This window comes from Colias croceus, chromosome 19 (genome assembly GCF_905220415.1).
Source record: "Colias croceus chromosome 19, ilColCroc2.1".
Lineage (NCBI taxonomy): Eukaryota > Metazoa > Arthropoda > Insecta > Lepidoptera > Pieridae > Colias > Colias croceus.
The window spans coordinates 9,245,259-9,269,063 of NC_059555.1; the positions used below are offsets into that span (position 1 = coordinate 9,245,259).

General features: G+C 32.9%; 1 protein-coding gene across 1 annotated transcript in view; it reads left to right on the plus strand.

Annotated features, from left to right (window-relative positions):
* Nucleotides 1-23,805, plus strand: part of LOC123700545 (GAS2-like protein pickled eggs) — a 60,519-nt gene that overhangs the window by 9,571 nt on the left and 27,143 nt on the right. Inside the window, exon 2 of the mRNA XM_045647790.1 lies at nt 1,336-1,554. Coding sequence (XP_045503746.1) covers nt 1,372-1,554 — 183 coding nt within the window. The 5' untranslated portion in view covers nt 1,336-1,371. The remainder of the gene's footprint in view (nt 1-1,335; nt 1,555-23,805) is intronic.

Sequence of the window (23,805 nt, forward strand, 5' to 3'; positions counted from 1 at the left end):
TCATTTATAACAATGTTAATTATAATATAAAAAATCTAATTTATACGAAGTTATAAGTAAAAAAAAAATCTACTGTAGTAAATATATAATGTAGTAGTTAGGTAGGTACCTACCTACAGACGTCATGAATATGGCTAATAAAAAAAATCTACAAAAAAATATTTTCTGGAAATCTTTAAAACGTAACAAACTTGTAAAAAATGAGCATGACACAACAAAATCCTTGGCGGATCATTAATCTAGGGATACCAGGAACGTCTCTGTCTAGACTCGCAAAAAGCTGAGATTCCCGCGCTAATTACCAAATCGTCCATTAGACGTGGTTTCGATAAACTTTTTTAGTAAATGCCCGCGAATTCTTCCGCGCTAAATTGCCATTTTTGGCGGACATACCAAAACTTTTAATTTTTTTTATAATTTAAGTGTTTCAATAATAATAAAACACGATCTGTTGAATTTTTTAAATACAAAATAGCAATCAATCATTACTTTTTCCCCGCTGTTTTTTGCCACAAGATGGCGTCAAACGTTAAAGTATATAATATTATGTATGTCGGTCCTCTTGCAAGCTGTAAGCCAATTTTTCAGCGGCTGAAAATTCTTACACTTCCCGGTATGTACATTTTAGAAACCATAATTTTCGTCAAAAAGCATAATAATTTGTTCACAACCTTTAAGGATAGCTCCCTCTTCATTGCAAGAGACCCGACGCGTTTGCGCATGCCTTTGTGTGGAATGGAACTGCGCTCCAGCTATGCAATGGCCATAAAAATCTTTAACCACCTTCCTAAGGAGCTAAGATCGCTGCCACTTAGAAAACTGAAATGTCAACCAATCAAAAAATTTTATCCTTGTTATCTCTGTTAGCTACCACAATCGAGAGTTTCGTACACGAAATTATTCGGTGTCTCATCAAAATAAAGCTACAAACGGAAAATCAGCTTGATAGTAGTCACTTGCAAAAATGGGCGATGTATCCTGAACTAGTTCCTTTTGCACAATGGCAGATTACTTCCAATATAAATTTTGAATTGTGATTTTTTTTTTGACTTTGTTAATAATAATTGTAGACTTTGAAATGTACCTAATGATAATGTAATAATTGAAATTTTGATTTATAATTAAGTGACATAATTTGCATGCTGTTAATAACGGCTGAACATGCTGGAACTCAATTGTTAACATCTATGTATACCTACCATGTTTTTTGGCAAATAAATTAATTTGAATTTTAACTTTTTTTCTCTTTGCTAATAAGTTTGAATTATATGCCGGTGTCAATTAAAAAAAAAAAACCTTCCAAATGTAATCAATGAACAACCTTCTTTGTTCCAGAGCCAATAATGTCCAAGCAGTGAAAAAACAATCAAAATGGCGAGCGTCGGCGCGGTCCTTCTGGAGACCAGGCCTTTCAGGCCCTTTAAGTCCTCCGAGGAATACTTATATGCTATGAAAGAGGATCTGGCAGAATGGCTGACAGTCCTCTACCCTGAATTACGGATAAATGCTGATAATTTTCTTGATAGATTGGACACTGGCGTCGCTTTGTGCAGGGTAAGTTTTTTATATAAATATTTGGTTAGTGTAAGGATGTAATATTATGTTTTCCTAATTTTATTATTATTTAGTTCAACACAATATTTCTTTAATTTTTTAAGTCTTAATAGACGATTTCAGGAGCGACGATGGTTATCATTTTATAGGCTAGTTCCTTCTTTTTGCTTCCCATTGATAGTTCTTTTAATGCCTATATTTAAAAAAAATACGCTGCACTTTGCAAATTCATATAGGGAAATTATTTCATATTATTACGATATGATGTCATCAATAAATGTATGCCAATGTGAGGGACATATTAGTATAATTTCTCAATAAACATTTTTCTCCTTATTCTCAATGTAACAACCTCCAAAATATCTCTTCTTAGAATATTATAAAGACCTTTATTATCTCCTATAATAAATATGCCAAGTACGTAACAATAACGCGTCAATTTTAAGGAAAATAAATGCATTGTAACGTGTAATATCCAGACACGTCATTAACAGGAATTTAATTTATTAATTAATTTATTATTTATTATATATTATAGGTATTTAGCCATGCTTTGACGTTAAAATAACTAAAAATTAATTAACTTGAAAAACTATCACACCCAATTTATTTCTGTATTATTACTGCATGTATTATTACTTAGATTTAACCGTTGAAATGTGACTATGAAGACTTTCTGGTTCACCTTTGAAACAGCTGGCCTGATTTTGACGAAATTGTCACTGGAAAAATAAAAATAGTTTAAAGCAATCAGCATTCTAAATTTTTGCCATATTTTCGAATAACTAAGATCATTGATAAAAAAAAGACGTGAGGCACTCGGGGACTGCCACGGTAAAGCTATTGCATGCTATGCCTTCAAGCCACACATCCGCCCGTCGGAGTGGGGAGCGTGAGATTTTTTCGTTACGGAATTTCTCGATTCGGTCCCCGCGCTCAAGGCCCGCGATAGAAGCTATGCAATAGCTTAAAAATATTTGTCGCGGTTCTATCTTATTACCTAACTATAAACAAAACTTGACTTACAAATACATACATAAACAATACATATTTTAATATTATAATAATGCATTTAAATATTCACTGATAAAGTGAAATGGTTCCGGAGTGAGCTGTCAAGTGGTTGGCTTATCACAAATTATCAGCTTATCACAAATATATCGATTTTTATTGCCCTCGATTCACTTACTCTTGATAAACAGGTAAATTGTTTCGTCAGACTGTTGTTATTATTATACACGTTTCTATGTTATAAACGAAAAGTGAATAGTGATAGGGTTTTGTGCGTAAATTAAAATGATTTGTATTTAGGATATTGTGTTGTTTTAACAATGCATGTGCTTACAATTTCTTTTTTAATCTCTCTTTTAAAAATAAATTTCATCTGACACTACAAGTAGGAAGCTGTTATGAATGCCTAGGTATGACTATCAAATATATCTTCAAGAATTGTTTGCGTAACCTGTTTACAAATTAGTATGTTTGCTATTCTAGGCTTTATTCTCTCATTATTTAAATCGGCTATTGTAGTTCTACATAGAGCTACAAACATTATCACATACTAGCTGCGCTCCGCGGTTTCACCCGCGTGGCTCCGCTCCTGTTGGTCTTAGTGTAATGATATAATAAAGCCTATAGCCTTCCTCGATAAATGAGCTGTCTAAAACCGAAAGAATGTTTCAAATCGATCCAGTAGATCCTGAGATTAACGCGTTCAAACAACCAAACTCTTCAGCTTTATAATATTAGTATAGCGATATAGTATAGAATATAGATTTACGTGTATGAAGCGTTACATTATACAGTTATATTCAATACATCCCACGACAAATCAATACTGTTTAGTGTTTACATTCTAACGTAACTGACCTTTGATAAAGTGTTGACTGATACCACCAATGTGTGAGAAATGTCACGAAGTAGCGATCTAATTGTATTTAATAATTGTCAATGCCGAGTTTCGTAATGCTAATCGGTTGATTAGGGTAACCTTGGTATAGTTAACTTTTAACAATAGAAAGATTCTGTTACAGTACGAATATTAAAGTTAGTAAGAGGAACGAAATATTGTACTATTTTTTAAAGTAGAAAAATAAAGATAAAAGAAATTTTCGTTCTTTCTTTAAAATCAAATCAAATCTGATTGCATGCGGGTGAATTGTAGTAATCAGATAGATCATAGTCTGGATTCACATAATATTATGACCTACCTACCTATATAGTTGTAAGTATGTGAGTAAGGCCGCGGCCGTGGGCAAAAACGCCTCATTGGAAAAGTCAAAATTTTCACACAAAGAAAGAAGAGATTGTTCATTGACACGAGTGAATTAAATCTATAATTACTCTTTTAAACCAGTGATTATTATTCAAAATTTAAATTGATATTTCTCATACCAATATATGGACAGTTTTGTATACATTATATTCATAGTTTTCTTGCTTCAATTACGCTTTCTTCCGCTCATTTATAAATGTGGGTGTGTGTTTGACTCACACATGTAACTAGATACAGAAATAAGGAATTTCCTCAGTAGATAGCTGCGTATGAGTAAAAGTGTAACTGAGTCAGATTCTTTAAAGTATACTGATTCATGTTTAGTGGATGTTAGTAATGTTTTATGAGTTTAGTGAACTGAAACAATATTTATTTTGAACTAGCGGTCCGCCCCGGCTTCGCCCGTGGTACATATTGACGTTTTCTCTACATAAGAACCATCCTCGTACTTCAAGGAATATAATAAAAAAAGAATTAAAGAAATCGGTTCAGCTGTTCTGAAGTTATGCGCTTACCAACACGTTTTGGGATTCATTTTTATATTATAGAAGATTACACATGACTAGAAAATTTTACCTTCTCATAAGATTTAGTTTCAGAAATATTTCTTTTTTTAGAAATACTTCTGAAACTAAATCTTATGAGATCTTAGGTACCTAATATTAGATTCAAAAAATTATATTTCTACCATAAAATAGCTCAGATCTTTCTAAATTATTTAATTTGTATATTATTAACTATGTACCTAAATAATGCGAGGCATGAGTTGAACCCGTGTCCTTCGCCTTACCATTTGAATTTTCATACGTGCTTTGCCGACTAATTGAGATACTAAATAAAAGGGTTAAGTATGTGTAATTTTACCCAAAATCACAATGTTGCAAGCCAACCTTGTGTCGCAACAGATCATTAGTTAGTTTGTGTAAACGTCGTCAAATCGTCACATTTACTATTTTTATTGACAGTGTAAAAGAGGTCAACTTGGTCAAACAGTAGGTAGTTAAGAAAGAGGATTTGAATCGTGTTTCTTTAAAACACGCTTATGTATGTACCTATGTAACTGACTCCTGCAGTAGACTAGATTTTGATACACTTAAATCGGACAGATTCAATTCTAACTTTGTACACTTATCAAGGATCGATGCCAATACAATAATTTTAGGTTGTGGTAAAATATTGCCTATATTCGTAAGGAATTCGGTATATAGAAATTGATTAAGCTCTTCTCATGTTGATTTTATCCATTTCAAACATAATATTACTTACTAGCTGTGCTCCGCAGATTTACCCGCAGTGCTCCGCCTCTGTTGGTCTCAGCGAGATGATATATATAGCCTATAGCCTTCCTCGACAAATGGGCTATCTAACACCGAAATTATTTTTCAAATCGGACCAGTAGTTTCCGAGCGCGTTCAAACAAACTCTTGAACTTTATAATATTAGTATAGATATAGACTAGTTTACAAGTAGGTACTATAAGTCTAGAATTACACTTGAAAGTTACTATTTAAGTGCATAAACGTTATTAAACCTATATATTTCGGAACAAGCGTGGGTATTACGTCTCAACTCATGCTAGGCACCTGCGCCGGCGCCTCCGCCCTCACAAATCACCAAGGACGATCGATCATAGTAATATATTCATTTTTGTATAATTTCTAGTTCTAATTTATAATAATATGTTGATTATTGTAAAAAATAGCGTGTGTGAAGACACGTGACACGTCAGAAGTGAAACTTTTTTGGCATGATTCAAAGATACCAAAACCGTCGCGAAATCGGCCCATCCCTTCATGTGATGCTATTCAAGTTAAAAACGATAATTTTATTTACACATTGATAATCCCTCTTACCTTTTAAATTATGACCTTAACGAACACAAACAAAGCCTATTTCTTAGTATTCCAGGAAAGAATTCATTGAGGCGTGTTTTGTGCCAAATAACTATTAATAACTAAAATTACGATGCAAGCCGCGTGCCGAAGCGAGTTAAACGTAGCGTCACGTTTTAGAGGTGGATTTCGCGATATCTTGCTTGACTTATCGATCACTAGTGATGTGCTGTGTCGACTAGTGATTGGGGAATGTCGATACTTGGGTGTAGGGCTTGTAAAGTTTATAAGCATAAAGTAACGGGCAAGTGGCGGAGGGCCTGGAAACGGGCAACTGCTGGGCGGGACATGCGGAAGATTGCGAATGTGTACCCGCATCCCGTCTAAAGCAGCGCGTTTGTACACGGTGGGGTTTTAGTAGGTTGTAGTCGGTAGGAATCGGCAATCGACATTAAACCCACGGCTCCTTCCCTGGGAGCCGTGGGTATCTTAGGCAAGATTTCCCCACTTGAAAAAAAAACAAAAAAAGGGCTTGTAAAGTAAAAATGCATATATTGAGTTGTGGATGGTATAATATTACAGAATACGTAAAAAATAACATTATTTAACGTTACAAAATAAATAATAACTGGAAATACTTTATTAAACCAATATGATATGATTATTAATATGAAAACAGTGTTTCCGTTGAAATGAGGCAATTTTATTTTATTTACAAAAATACAGTCCTATATAAAAAGTAAAAACGTAATTGCGCAGAGCCAGAGCAAGAAGCTAGTCAATAAGTCAATCTATACAAATAGATTGAATTATTGCCTACCTTCTTGCCCATCTTCTATATTATAAAGCTGAAGAGTTTGTTTGTTTGTTTGATTGTTTGTTTGTTTGTTTGTTTGAACGCGCTAATCTCGGGAACTGCTGGTCCGATTTGAAAAATTCTTTCGGTGTTAGATAGCTCATTTATCAAGGAAGGCTATAGAAAGTATATTTTAACCACGGGGGTGAAACCGCGCGGTGCGGCTAGTTTGTTATAAGAGTTTTAGTAGACAAATTAATAAAACCTTTCTTAGGAAATAAGGAAGCACAAATATTAGCTAAAACACTAACTTCACATCACTACTCTCGGCTATTCCCACGGATCGAGTGGAATTTTAAACAGAAACATTGTAAGGAAACAAAGGTGACGGAAAAAATATTACAATCAATATATTGCCCATTGTCCTGCGTTTTATTTCGCACTTCTTAAAACCTCAAACATAATATTATATGAGTTTTTTAGTTACACATAACCATATATACATATTACGACGTTGTTTTTGTACGTGGCTATTTAAAATTTAAAAAGATTTTTAAAGATTTAAACATAATGGTTACTTTAATCAAACAAGAAAATCAGGCAAAAAATATAAACATTTTTACTTAGCACATACTTCAAAAACGAAAAAAATAAATATACGTCTTATCTCAATCAAAACGTTATTTGATTTATTCCTCTAACAATTGCTTTTTTAAATTAACATGAGGGTACTTGGCTCAGTGCCAAGGGGAACAATTAAGCGAACTTCAATTAAAACAATTTAACTGAATCACTTTCGGAAGTTATGCTTAAATAAGAATGCTTCATTACGTCTTGGACTCAAGCTGTACTTAATTTAGAAGCATAAGTTGATTACTTAGTGGCTAGTGGTTTCAAACTTTATAATAGAGATATTTTAAATTAAAAAATACAGAAGTTAACTATTTTAACTTAATTCTTACTTATATTTCTTTGGCCTAATCGGTGATTGACTTTAACAATTTTCCTCTAGCTATCTATTGGTGATAACAGAATGAAAATCGCTGCATTCGTTTTAGAGTTTATCGCAAACCAACAGACTTTGTTTAATATCGATTACCTTGATAGTAGGTACCTATAGTACACGCATACGGATACACTTGCATTCTGGTTATGGAATGTCAACTCGATCACCTTTGTAGGTCGTCGATCGCATCAATTATGTGCAAATAAACATTTTCGGAAGGTCGCCTGTGTTTTTATTTGAGGAAGGATATGTCACATTCTATAGATTATAGCAGTATTTTTATCATATACTGATTTGCACTTACATACTTTGGATTCAATATAAATTGGGTTTCCAAGTTCGCACGCTATTTAGAAAACGTTCTAATCTTTTACACGAACGAAACGATGTGTTTTAACTAACTAATGTAATTTAACGCTAAATCAATTAATGTTAACTGGCTATATTTTTATCCTTAATCAATCCAGAATGAACATAGTCATACGAATAAGAAAGCAGAGAGAAAATCATGCATCAACTATCATGTAAGATAAAGATTAACGTTAAAAATATATTTGGGTTTAAAAACATCAGTGACATTAAACACGAACGCATAAACTATTTCAGCACGTCCGCGTTAATTAAAGAACAGAAATAAATTCACATTTAAGGTAATAAATCTCGTTGCTTCCATGATTACTGCCTTGATCTTCATAAATAAAGATATCACATTATGCCAATAATTGACATTTCAAGCGTAGGTATCTCGGAAACGAAATTATCTGTTTCCCTTAACCGATGACACGTGAATAATGACAATGTGGAGTCTTTGAACTTTACTTTTTAGCCTGTGGCTGGGCGGATGTCAGCTGTCAATGTCACTAGTGTCAATGTCATAACAATACAGAATATAAATTGGTAATGTCAGTGCGGAATTGTTGTTCTTTTTACGATGTTTTGGGTGGAGATTATCTGTCATTTTTAAATGTTATTTTGATGTGGAGTTATGTCATTTAATTGTCGGAGATTTATGTAACGAGTGATTGACAAGAGCCGTCATGTATGGAGCAATGTTGAGCTGCTTGAATTGATCAATTGTCGCTGTCGCGTTGAATTCTAGTGATTGTTGTTTATTGTGATGGATTTCGGCTATTGTCTTGTGTAATACAATTGTTACCTACAATATTAATTTAGTTATTCTAAAATGCATGTTTATTTGTGTATAACAGATAAGCGAGTAGCAGTAATTATTACTTGTTAACTGTGACCAAAAATAAGAAAATCAATCAATAAAGACTTTTTATCATTAACGAACGGTACACAAGAAAATAACAGTTTAACCTAAGAGTTTAACAATAAAAATAAATTATTCCACTAAAGAATCTTCGAGTAATTGTACTCAGGGCACATTATGTCAGTCACTTGCCCTTTTAAGTGGCATCTGACAGTGACGTAGACAAATTAAATTCCAATAAAGGGTCGTCGGTACCGTCCAAAGTATTCTGTTCGCACTTGACGCCTTTTCGACAATGCAAGGCTTGTAGATTGATTTACGGCATTTCAATTATCTTTAATGGTGTATGGGGTATGATAATAATTAAACGATATGTTGAAGCCGCTGAAAGCAGATCTGAAGGGTGTTTATTTTGGAGTGGCTTACAATTTAAATCGAAACTAAAGCTATCTACTTATTCCCTTGGAAATTTTCCTCACCACGTAGATTAGTTTTTACAAAGTACGCTCGATTCTCTTTTGAGAGTAGATACTTAAAAAGGTTTCAACGGCTTGTTACAAAGAGACAATAAAAAAAAAGACGTGTGGCACTCGGGGACTGCCGCGGTAAAGCTATTGCATGCTATGCCTTCAAGCCACACCTCCGCGACCGTCGGAGTGGGGAGCGTGAGGTTTTTCGTTACTAAATTTCTGGATTCGGTCCCCGCGCTCAAAGCCCGCGATAGAAGCTATGCAATAGCTTAAAAATTGGTTATTGATACAAATGTAAAATGAAACTACCTATACGACACAAAAGAAATGTCTTATATAATCAGAGAGACTACAGCCTCCTATTATATTTATAGCAATAAACAACGTCTGAGCTTTAATTTAAGCTCCAGACAACTCGAAGGACCAAAGGAGAATGGCGAAACTGGGCCTAACTGTTACAGAAATCATAATATATTTAAAATTCATTATGTTATTTTTAGTAATTCTTGGTAAAATATTTACTTCTGATTCTATGGGAAAACAAATCTTTGAAAAAAAAGATAATGTGTTCACTACCGGCATTGTTATTTAGATTTCTATGACTACCGGTCTTATCAAGCAGAGATTGTCAGTGTTGTCAGGAGTAAAAAAGTCGAATATATCGATTAATACGAATGAACGTCTATATTTAATTTTTAATTTTATTGAATTCAAATGCTTTATAAATCAGAAGCAAAACTTAACTTATTTTTAACACATATCTTAATTTATTTAGATCATTCTATAAAATAAAAACATGTTTTACTTATTCAATAATAATTATAACATTTTTATTTAGGTAGCTGGCCATTAATAAAATGTCAAATTATTAATCATAATTGTGTCAGTGATGAGTGATTTGTTTATGTTTGTTGTTTGACATTTGAGTGAAGTTTTAGGCCCTTCTCCCATTACGATACGCATAGGCGATTCAAGTATCCTGAAAGTCTCGGAGACTAGTCGCCGCGGAGTATCTCACATACATTTTTATGTAGGCTCGCACACTACGCTACTGGTATCCTACACGTCCGCGACTAGTATAGCACTACTCACCGTGTCGGTCGCTTTTGCATCGCGTCTCGACTCTCGCGCGTATCTCTTCGTTAGAAAGATAAAAATATCTAATCATCATGTTGTAGTTCTCGTTCGGCTACAAAAACTCTACAATTTATGTTCCTTTCAATATATGGATGAATCCAGTACTTCTTACTCTTACGTTGGCGTCTTCTATTTCTATAAAAAAGAAAAACTGCAAGAGCTTCTTCGTCACTGGAATTGCTGATTGCTCGACATAACGACGTAACTGTTGTTGCAATAAATAAATGAATTATTATTATTATAACTTTCGCGTCGGTCCACAAAAACGAGGCACAATAATGATGAATTTAGTCATTATTTAGTCGCGAGCATCGGGTAGCCAGCAAATATCTAAGTAGTATTCTACGCGAGTATCGTATTCTAGAAGTATCGTATCTAATGGCAGAAGGGCCTTAGTAACGTTTTATTCAAAATTGATCTTAATCAATATCCCAATATCTCTGCTATCCCATAGAAAAGATCTATAATTATTATATTCATAGAGTCTGTATATTTTTATCTATTTAATCACCCATAAATCATCAGTGTAACGATAAGGCCCAGAGTCCTATGGGAGTTTGCCATTCTCCTTTCCATATTTTATTCCTTAGCTTCAAACGCACCCATATAATTCTTTATTTAAATTAGTTACGCGAATTTCGTCACTAATGGCCTCCCCAAATCTTTTGAATTCATCATTATAATTCTATTCATCATGTTTTTAACTTTAACACGATGGTAATAGGGTTTAAATTGCTGTAAGAACGTTTAAAATGATCCCTTCTAATCGGAAATCCAATTGTGGGTCCATATTTAGCAGAAGAGTATGGCGTGAGTTAGAGCGATTTGAATAGGGAAATAAATTATAAAAATAATTCGATGCATTTGATTTTAATCCTTATTTTGAATTTATCACGTCATGGTATTGTTGTACATTAGCTTCAAATTAAGGTTTTCATTGCATTTAAACTAATTAGAAATATATAAAAATGAATCGCAAATGTGTTGGTAAGCGCATAACTCGAGAACGGCTGAACCGATTTCGATAATTCTTTTTTTATTATATTTCTTGAAGTACGAGGATGGATTTTACGTAGAGAAAACGTAAACATGTAGGTACCACGGGCGAAGCCGGGGCGGACCGCTAGTTAGATAAATATGATATAGAATAAACTCACATTGTATTTTTCTTCGTGTTTTTAGATACTCTAAAAATTTCTGTATTGAGTTGATAATAACCTAATTAGCAAATGCAAATGCAATTCAATAAATAAAATAACACTAAAAATCTTTACTATCTATAGTCAACTTACGGTCTTACTAATAAAATTTACCCATTTTCTTTGCTTGTGTCTTGTTTTTATGATTGACGTTTCATGTGAGCAAGAGCAGGACACAGCTATGGTAGAAAATAGTAGAAATTTATCCACTGTTTAACTTTTTATTAGTAACGCCGTTAGGTTATAAGCTAAGTGTAACAATCGCTATAACTAGCCACACACCCCGGCTTCGGCTACAGGACGTGCGTCCGCGCATACAGAGCGAAGCATAGATTTAATTAGATGTGTTATAGACTAGTGGTACGATTAACTGTTACTTGCATATATTATATAAGTATGGTAATTGGTTCCGCCTCCCATGGGGGAGGCATATTCTTTTAAACTCAAACTCAAACTCAAACATTTATTTATTCAATTAGACTTCTTCGAGAAGCACTTTTGAAACGTCAATACATATTTTTATCATTTACCACCGATTCGGAAAGCAGTATCTATGGAGAAGAATCGGCAAGAAACTCCATAGTTGTTCTTTTAAATCATTTCAGTATTACAATTTAATTTTACAAAATATGTTAGTAACAGTACGTATATATATTATCATAATATGCCAAAGAACTGTCCTGCGGTTCTCACCCGACAACCCTCCATGGGTTTTTACTTCCATATATTGCTTAATGCTGTAATAGGCTCTCTGAACTAAGACGTTTTTTACATAATTCTTAAATTTAGCACTACTAAACTCTTTAATACTATGAGGAATTTTGTTGTAAAAAAGTATACCTTGACCCATAAATGAATTTTTAACTTTTTATGTAAATAACTAGCTGTGCTCCGCGGTTTTACCCGCAATGCTCCGCTCCTATACTGGTCTTAGCGTGACGATATAATATAACCCTTTCCTATCGTAATCCCATTTGCAAATTATCTGTAAAACAACTGAGGTGTTTTTATATGCCCACCTAGTATTATTAATTTATCATGTATTATTATAAAAATATCTATTTATTCAACTTCATAGTATTTTTTCTAGAAAATAGGTACATACGTAATTAATTATAAAGTCTGAGCTATCTGTAAGTAAATCTTATCTAAATGAAAGAAAATTCTGTACTATGGACTACTCAGATCGTTAGTACAATCTTTATTTCCTTGTTTTTCTTTGTGTTTAATATTTATTTAAATAATAAGAGGGTACTTTGAAATAATTGCGCATGAGATGATAATTGCATAAACGTGGTTAGTATTAAGGCCGTGTACGCGGTCCGTGCGCTGTTTGGCTCAAATATGTGATTTTTCAAACCATATTGTCCATCAACCACTTATCTTACAAACATATGAATTACTAATAATGTTAGGAAATTTTATTGTCTATGTAGTTAGTTAAGAGTTTTTTTCAATTATTACAGTATTTGTGAATACCATCAAGATAACTGAGCCGATGATTACTTGATTTCACTTTTAGTGTCAATTTCGAAGCTAAAAATATCTGAAATTGCTGACAGATCTAACACACAATTTTTTTAACTAACTGCAAAAATCCTTATTAAAATAGTTAGTTAAAAGATTTTTTTATTTTGGACTCCTAACTTACGAAATTAAAATCCACAACAATGTGAATTTTTTTAGAAATTATAGTCGACAAAATGATTATTTTCACCAAGATATTTGACTTAATTGAATATAATTTATACATATTGCAATAAAAGAATGTCTTACTTATAAGATAAAATTAAAAAAATCAACTAAGGTACCTCTATTATTTTTCTACAATTTTTTTAAAAGTACTATAAAACACTGCGCGCGACCCGATTCAAATCAGTCGGCAGCGAGCCTTTCCAGAGAGAGGACATGTTGCTCGGCGCTCTCTTGTGGACCTATGCTGTTCATAGTAAAAGGATAGCGCAAGCCGCGATCTATCGTAATAGATCGCGGAGATTTTGACTTGCGTTAAATTGAATAAGCGCTCTTAAAAATAAAAACGAATCTTCTTATTTTATTCTTTACTAGACCATGCTTCCGATATAATCCGCGTTAAATGAGTTTTTTTTTAAATAAAGGCAAACCTTTAGAGAAAAGAGCGTGTGCCAAGCATACGTGTCAGAAGTGAAACTTCTTTGGCGAGTTTCAACGATACTAAAACCATCGCCTAACTCCATGACGTAACGGTTTAGCCATGACGCGATCTTGAAATTTTAATCTCAATGCGCCTAAAGAAGTTACACTTCAAAAATAATTATTAACAAATTTAAGTACAAATAATAATCATAATCAAGACAAAGATTAAATTCAATCTAACCTAAAAACTATCACTTGCGAGTGGTTTCCAATAAATTAGTATTCAAAAGAGTTATACTAAACTAAATATACCTACATAGATCTGTGCCAAATATCAGTCATACAATAATCTATCAAATTAAAACCCTTCCGTCAGTTTATCAAATAAGGTGAGCCGTTTTATGTCTCCCGACGCTTGTAGAATATTCGATAAGGTCGTAATATTCTGTATTGAATGTCATAATATTATATGCAAATAGGTTTCTGTAGGTCCGGATTTTGTAAGTCTAGTCTTCTAAAATCTAAATGATTGATATTATAGTTATATTTTGTTCGCTAACAGTTTCAAGACAAATGAATGAAAATTGAAAATGTTTTAATTAAGTAGCCTATAAAGGTTTAAAATTATTTTAATGTAGTATTTTCTAGGGTTTGATTTTACGCGAGTATTATACATTTAGAAATTAAAGACTTTTTAACGAGCGTGACCACGCTCGCTGTAAAGTGTTCGAAACGTCGGGAAAATAAAAGAATCAATAAATCGCGTTTAAAATCCGTTAAAAAGTCTTTAATTTCTAAATATTTTAATGTATTTTGCATTTCTTTCTAAGAACAACAAGCCTTTTTAATAAGTTATTTAAAAGTAACATAGCCAAAAGCTTATTATCATCGGTGGTAATTCTTCAAAGGAGAATGACAAACTCCCATAGGACTCTGGGCCTGATCGTTACACTGATGATTTATGGGTGATTAAATAGATAAAAATATACAGACTCTATGAATATAATAATTATAGATCTTTTCTATGGGATAGCAGAGATATTGGGATATTGATTAAGATCAATTTTGAATATAACGTTACTAAGGCCCTTCTGCCATTAGGTACGATACTTCTAGAATACGATACTCGCGTAGAATACTACTTAGATATTTGCTGGCTACCCGATTCTCGCATATTATGCGACTGAAAAATGACTAAATTCATCATTATTGTGCCTCGTTTTTGTGGACCGACGTTATAATAATAATAATTCGTTTATTTATTGCAACAACAGTTACGTCGTTATGTCGAGCAATCAGCAATTCCAGTGACGAAGAAGCTCTTGCAGTTTTTCTTTTTTATAGAAATAGAAGACGCCAACGTAAGAGTAAGAAGTACTGGATTCATCCATATATTGAAAGGAACATAAATTGTAGAGTTTTTGTAGCCGAACGAGAACTACAACATGATGATTAGATATTTTTATCTTTCTAACGAAGAGATACGCGCGAGAGTCGAGACGCGATGCAAAAGCGACCGACACGGTGAGTAGTGCTATACTAGTCGCGGACGTGTAGGATACCAGTAGCGTAGTGTGCGAGCCTACATAAAAATGTATGTGAGATACTCCGCGGCGACTAGTCTCCGAGACTTTCAGGATACTTGAATCGCCTATGCGTATCGTAATGGGAGAAGGGCCTAAAACTTCACTCAAATGTCAAACAACAAACATAAACAAATCACTCATCACTGACACAATTATGATTAATAATTTGACATTTTATTAATGGCCAGCTACCTAAATAAAAATGTTATAATTATTATTGAATAAGTAAAACATGTTTTTATTTTATAGAATGATCTAAATAAATTAAGATATGTGTTAAAAATAAGTTAAGTTTTGCTTCTGATTTATAAAGCATTTGAATTCAATAAAATTAAAAATTAAATATAGACGTTCATTCGTATTAATCGATATATTCGACTTTTTTACTCCTGACAACACTGACAATCTCTGCTTGATAAGACCGGTAGTCATAGAAATCTAAATAACAATGCCGGTAGTGAACACATTATCTTTTTTTTCAAAGATTTGTTTTCCCATAGAATCAGAAGTAAATATTTTACCAAGAATTACTAAAAATAACATAATGAATTTTAAATATATTATGATTTCTGTAACAGTTAGGCCCAGTTTCGCCATTCTCCTTTAACGATTCAAAAGTGCTTCTAGAAGAAGTCTAATTGAATAAATAAAAGTTTGAGTTTATTTCCATTCTATTACATAACTGATACAATGTGAAAAACCGGGTTCTAAATCCGTAACGTTTACTTTCAAGATGAATGAATTCACTATTAATTAAATTTTAATAACAGCTATTAGATTTAACGTTCAATTTGGAAAGAATACACAAAATTTCTCAAGGGTTTTCGCAAATATGAAATAATAACTTGTAATGATAGCATGTTTCTTGGACCGTGACGAGAGCCAAGTGTGAGTCGGCTACGGAACCCATTTAATTAAATAAATAATTGTTTTTGTTTAATTAAACGAATTATTTAGCTAAACTTGTCGAATTGTGTTTATTAAATATAATTTTATCATAAAGTAGTCATTTGAATTATTTTACTCTCTGTAGTGCTTATAAGTAGTTTTGATTGGCAGAGGTTGCTGTTTAGCAATCTATAAGAAAGGCCTACTGTAGGTTATAGACTCTATATATAATAAATACTCTATAATATAGAGTATTTTATGTTGGGTCATAGAGCTATGTACAAAATTATCTCTATCAATATGTAATGAAATTTCTATATATGTTAATTATTTTTAATTTTAACAACAGGATTTATGTTTATCTATTACTACAATTGTAAAGATTAAAAATTAATTGAAAAGTATGCGAACGGACCCCTAAAAATAATTAAAGGCATTGAGAAAGAGTTGCATTGTTTGCAATTTCCCACTGGTCACTTTTAGAAATTTGATTTTAATCATTACTGTAATTATATGTAAACCTAAGTTACTCCTTTCGTCCCAACTCGAAGCCTTCATAATAAAGGGGGGCACTGAAAAACAGCGCTGGCAACGTTCCTGAACGTTGCAGCATATGCTGAGCTGTCTCCTTTTTGTCAGGATCGTATGACACACTTCAATAAAATCTTCAATAAAATTGTTTTGCTTTTTTTTATGTTATTAATTTTATGTTTTATGTGTGTGTGTTGTGCTGTCCTTGATAAATAAATGTTTCTTTCTTTCTTTCTTTCTTTCTTACTGAGTAACTATGGAATTAAAACTTTATATCCATTATTATTTTTTGCCTAATCTTCTTTAATAATTAATGTTCAGAACGAATTCAATTGTAGACTTAGGTAGGTAGTTTATAAATTACCTAAATAGGTATAGAATCGATCTTTGGATAAAATAAAGTATTTATCTAATTTTCAAGTACATAATATAGGTATTACAAAAGATTAGAATCTATATATATAAAACTCAAAGGTGACTGATATAGTGATCTATCAACGCACAGCCCAAACCACTGGTTGGATCGGGCTAAAATTTGGCATGCAGGAAGATGTTAGGACGGAGGCGTCCCCTGAGAAAGGATTTTGATCAATTCTACCCCCAAGGGGATAAAATAGGGGATGAAAATTTGTATCATGTTTATTTATCTTTTCCACGCAGGCGAAGCTGCGGGCTACAGCTAGTTAGGATATAATTTCATACTCATAGCCCTGTTTTCTTTTTTTAATTTAGTTCATTTTAAATTTTCGAAGTTTTTGACAGTCAGAAGACAGAACATACTAGACCTTTATTACTTATCGTAGCCAGCGGCTTTACCCTTCCTTAATCCAAAATATAATCTATCCCTTTTCATCAGTATTTTCGTTTAGCAAACATCCATAAATCCTCAAAAGTTTTACAAATAAGTCCTTTACGGATCCTAGGATTTATAGTTTATCTTACTGTTATTATTTATATAATAAATTGAAGTGAAGCAGATCTCGTTCGATTTAGTCACGCTCAGCGGCTGTATGTAATGTAACGCAACTATCTGCAATGCTTTGCGGAGCATGACTGTAACAATAATATTATGATTATAATGTGTAGCTAGTGTGTACACCCGGTGTTGCTTGCCATGTTACCTAGTAGCTTTGTGAAGCTTGCTATGTAACTCCTTACTTCTTTCTGTCTTACCACAAAAAACTTTAGACAGGGTTTGAGTTTAAGCGCGGGTTCTCGTTAATCTGGTTTTGTCGTATACAACTATTAAAGTGACAGATCCCTGGTTTAAAGTTAGACCATGTTTAAATTGTTTTGTGGTAAGACCATTTGTGTTTGACCTATCTTCTGTGAAATTGAAATTTCTTTTTAGTTAATTTCCTGAATATTATTTCTTTCTTACATATTAACGGGGGTTTACACGTTCTTGTATTTAAAAATTATGAGAGTTGAATTAGTGTGTGGTTTGCGAAATAAATTGTGCGCATTCTGTTTTTTTAATAAGCCTAAGTAGGTACCTGCCTTTCTTATTCTCTTTAAATGTGTGTAAGAAATAAGTCATCATCATCATTGAATAATAAATTTTCATATGATTGGATTAGGATTGCAAAGTGCCAATTATCTTTTCAAAGATTAATTTCGCATAATTGATTTACATGTCACAAAACTTTCGCAAACCAAATCACATCGTTTAAACCATACAATATTTATAAAATTTATATCATAAATCGTATATTAAATAAACATGATTAATATGAAAGTTCCGTCTGTACTTTCTAAAGCAAGTTAAAAATAATAATGTTATATTATCGATAGAAAAGTGACCCCAGGCGGTATATGGCGACCGTTCTTATGAATCATCATTCCTTATAAAGTTTGTGAATACTATGTCCCATCCCATGGGAGAAAGAAAGAAGATGTATTTAATAGGGTTATCTATATATATAAAACTCAAAGGTGACTGATATAGTGATCTATCAACGCACAGCCCAAACCACTGGACGTATCGGGCTGAAATTTGGCATGCAGGTAGATGTCATAACGTAGGCGTCCCCTAAGAAAGGATTTTAGAAAATTCATCTCCTAAAGGGGTAAAATAGGGGATGAAAACTTATACCATGAGAATTTATCTTTTCCACGCAAGCGAAGCTGCGGGCAACAGCTAGTAGTTTAATATAAAAGAACCAGAGATAATAAAATAATACTTATATAATGCTAATCGCATAAAAATCAGACGTAAGAAAATTGTAAGAGTTTATAATGGGCAAAAAAAATACTCAAGCTATGTGTAAAGCTTTGAATTTGTTTTTCATTCGTGAAGTTATTTTTCTAGAGTACCAAGCTATTTTTATTTCCATATTCCCAATAAATAGAACTTTAAAAACATAATACCTAGATATTAATAAATAACTTATAGATAATCGTGGAAAAAATTGTATCTGCCCCACCATATTAACTGCAAAGACAAACGTCTTAAAAAATGAATACTTAAACCCGTTTTAAAACCGTCAAATCAATTCCAATGCTTACACAATATAAAACCATTTGATTACAATGTCTACCTGGGGTCAAGGACATTTATTTTTTCCGATACAGAGATAAATTAGCGTGTTTTAATTAATTGCATCGAGTCTATGAGTCAACGATGATTCATGCTGTATTGTTAAAATTTTCGGCAAAGGTTTGAACGCGTGTGACATGACAATATTGACGTTAATACTAGTTGTGCGTGCGGTTTCACTTGTGTTTTAGTGAAAATATTTGTGAAAGTATGAAGGATGTTATAAAAATGTCAAAGCTAGGCGTGTTGAGAGTGAAATTTCAAGGTCGCGTCATGGCAATACCGTCACGTCATAGCAAGGCGACGATTTTGATATCTTTGAATCTTGTCAAAGAAGTTTCACTTCTGACACGTGTGTTCGGTACACACGCTCTTTCTAATTACTGATGGTTTGTTGCTTTTACGAATATGAAGATAAATTATACAGGGATGTTTTTCATTGAACTAGATTCCTTTTAAATATGTGGCAATATGTATAATATTATTGTAAAGTGCAAATAATAACTTATGTTAAGTAATCATTTTCTATCCTCTAATTTTCTTTTCCCGAAAAACAGAGACAGTATCTAAAAATGAAATTGTTCAAATTATCAAGTTATCCGACATTATAAGATGAATTTGATAAATGTACGACGAAGTTTTTAATCAATTTGTGATTAAATTCATATGATTAATGATAAGACGTGATATTATTACATTGCATTAATTTATTTTTTGCAATTTATAGTGTCAGTGTTACTAAGATTTGTTATAATTAACGTCATTTAATGATGAAATTCTTTTTCACATTTTTATTGAATCTAGGTACCTATCTATAATATAAACAATACATAATATAAAGTATATACTTATGTATTGTTTATTAGTTTCAGTGTGGTTTTGAACATGAATATTCATGTAATTTGATTTTGCTACTTATGTAGGTAGGTACATATACATAGATAGGGAGGCGAGGTAGCTAAATGGCGTAATTAAACGGCGCCGTCGAGACTTATCAAAATCGATAGATAAAATAATTTCGAAAAGAAAAGCTTCTATGGTAAAAACCATTTTAGCGGTGGGTTTGGCGTGTACGGATATTCAAAAATGTAAAAAAAAATAGTTACTTGGGCATTCTCGAGCGCGTCAGATATTCATACTACGTATGCCCCAAGTGCCTCTGATAACAACGGTATACTAATCTGCCGGTTTGCGTGGTGGGGCTAGGCATATTAATTCGTCAAAAATGCACAAAAAAAAAATTTACTCGAGCGCGTCAGATTTTCGGAAGGGGTGTTAAGTAGGCCCCAAGGAAGCTCCCCTTAAAAAAACTGACGATTTCGGCGTGACGATAAGTTACGATGAATTTTTGAAAATGCAGAAAAAAAAAAGTCCTTTTGAAATACTCGAGCGCGTCAGATTTTCATAGGGGAGGTTTATCTCGTCCTCCTGAAAGCATATTTTCTTAATCTGACAAAAATGTTGGTGGGTTCTCTTAATCTGACCGAAAAAGGTTTGAGAGTTTCTTTTTTTTAATCATCGTTATTTCATATCAATTTTTCTTAATACCCTCAGTTTTTGAGATATACTCAAAAAACCGGGAGTTTGAGTTTTTATGATGCTTCAAGTCAAAAAGTTTTAACTTTGGACAAAAATGTAAAGAGACCTTTTTTGTGTAAAATAAAATTACCTTTTTTGTTTATTCAAACTTTTTTTTTTGTAAAATGTATCGTTCGCGACTTATATACTGCAACGCGTTTTTCGGAAGACGAAATGGCTCCTCCAGACTTCCGGTCACGCGGAAACCGGCAGATTTTGTATTTTTAGTAAGTTTTAGATTATATTCTTCAAAATAAAAATAAAAACAATCGCGCTCGAGAATGCCGGATTAACGTTTTTTTTTTACAAGTTCGCGACCCTATAACTTGGCGGCGTCAAGGACTTATCGTCAGATTAGTTAAATTTAGTCTTAAAACACTAAAATCAACCCCCAATATCTTAATCTGACGCGCTCGAGTATTTCAGACTATCGATTTTTTTTTACTAATCTGATCGTCTATCCTGGGCGCGCGTCACTACTTAAAGAGCTAAATAGTTAACAAGGTTGTTCTATTAGGTCTAAGGTATCTCTCATTTCTTAAACTGCCACGCTCGAGTATTGCAGAAAATTCCCCTCTTCGCCTCCCTATCTAACATAGATGTGTTCTGCTCTTACAGACATTTCTTTCCAAACCGTTGGTAACTGTTTTTAATTTATTATGACGATTTAAAAAGCTCTTCTAAAGGAACATAATCCATACTAATATTATAAATGCGAAAGTAACTCTGTCTGTCTGTCTGTTACTCGATCACGCCTAAACTACTGAACCAATTTTCATGAAATTTGGTATGGAGATATTTTGATACCCGAGAAAGGACATAGGCTACTTTTTATCCCGGGAAAATGACGCGATCCCGGAAATCCCACGGGAACGGGAACTATGCGGGGTTTTCTTTGACTGCGCGGGCGAAGCCGCGGGCGGAAACCTAGTATTAAAATAAATAATTATTTAGTTTTCATTTTATAACTTATATTTTGTTTGTTTTAATTTGCATTTAAATAAACGAATCAAGGAAAAAGATAAATAATATTATTCTTAATAACATAACATATTTTGACAGCGTGATATAATTATGTATTTACTAATAAATATTAAATAATAATTAATCGCTCTTGTGAATTGAAGTTATATCAATTTATGTCCATTCGTTTTTAGGATATCATAAATAAACCGGATTTATAAGAAGTCAAATAAATTATCATGTAAGCATTGGTAACTGGAAGTTTTTGTTTATATAAATTTAAAATAAATAAATAGTAATGGTCGCTCGTAACCATGTTTAAATTGTGGATTTAAGATTATTTACAGAAGGTATTTAAAATATTGTGGCTATAGGTATATCAATCAAATTGTTACAATATTTTATGAAATTGAGAACATCCCTTTAATTTAATTTCATGTTCCATTCAGCCAGACGGTATGATATCTTAATATATATAAATCTCGTGTCACAATGTTTGTCCTCAATGGACTCCTAAACCACTTAACCGATTATAATAAAATTTGCACACCATGTGCAGTTCAATCCAACTTGAGAGATAGGATAGTTTAAATCTCAAATCGTTTTAGAGAAAGCGGGCGAAGCCGCGGGCGGTAAGCTAGTTCTATTATATAAATACATCCATACTATAATCTTCTTCTTCTTCTATACTATAAAAATGAATCGCAAAATGTGTTGGTAAGCGCATAACTCGAGAACGGCTGAACCGATTTCGTTAATTCTTTTTTTATAATATTCCTTGAAGTACGAGAATGGTTCTTATGGAGAGAAAACGTAAACATGTACCACGGTTGAAGCCGGGGCGGACCGCTAGTATTATAATAAATGCGAAAGTAACTCTGTCTGTCTGTCTGATACTCAATCACGCCTTAACTACTGAACCAATTTTCATGAAATTTGGTATGGATATTATATTTTGATACCCGAGAAAGGACATATGCTACTTTTTGCCCCGGGAAAATGACGCAATCCCGGAAATCCCACGGGAACGGGAACTACGCGAGTTTTTCTTTGACTGAGCGGGCGAAGCCGAGGGCGGAAACTTAATTTTATAGCATTCAAATGCTCTTTAAAAATGTATCAAAGTAAAAGTGTTTATTACTCGTTCTATGAATTTGTCACTAATTTGAAATACCCGTGAAATAACTATCACAGGAATCGAACCCACGTCCTAAATATTTCCCAAGCAAATAAGTTAGAGTAAGTAATATTACTTACCTAATTGTAACTGTTGCGCCATCCGCCCACAGCCGCCCACGGGCCGGCCGACCTTGCTTCGGTTAGACTAATCGATAATAACATATATTTATGTGTACAAACTAATAGTTCAAATTGGTATAACATAATAGTGTTATAACTACATAGTATAAAACACGCATCCCGCTGTCTGTCCGGACGTCCGGTACTGGTATAACGTATTTTAAGCGGTATTTTCAGCTTTTGGCAATATTGGCAAAGCCACGGGCGGAATGTTTAATAAACAAACTATTTGAATAGAGCAAATTTAGAAGATATTATAATACTTTTATGCAACAACTAAGTTTTGGGTCTTCTCTGTAGACACCGCTTATTGAACCGGTGGTAAATAATATTACGACAAATAGTATGACGAGATAAAAGCTCATATGGAAGTCTCGTAAATAAATTAATGTTGTGTTTTTTTACAAATTAAATAAAGTGTTACAGTTTTAGTTTACGTTGTATTTTAGCACTAAATAGTACCTATCTCATATTATTTTCGTCATCGTTAATTCCTTCAATTTTATTCTCAAAATTCACAGGAAACAATGCAATATTTGCAAAAGTTACTGCAATTAAGTATTTACATAATGCACTTTGATTTAACCCGCCATTGGTGACGTGAATTTGACTTACACCGATGGTGACCCCGGTCTCACGCACCAGGGTTTTTGTCTACGAGTTTTTCTGTAATTTGCGGTTCATGCTACTTTTCATTGGGACATATATAAAGTTTCATCTTTTATTGTCAATAAAACATAGTTATTTTATAAATCAAATCTCTTTTATTAGCATAAGACAATATCTTTGGAATAACTAAAATTTTCAAGTATTTTAACAAAGTT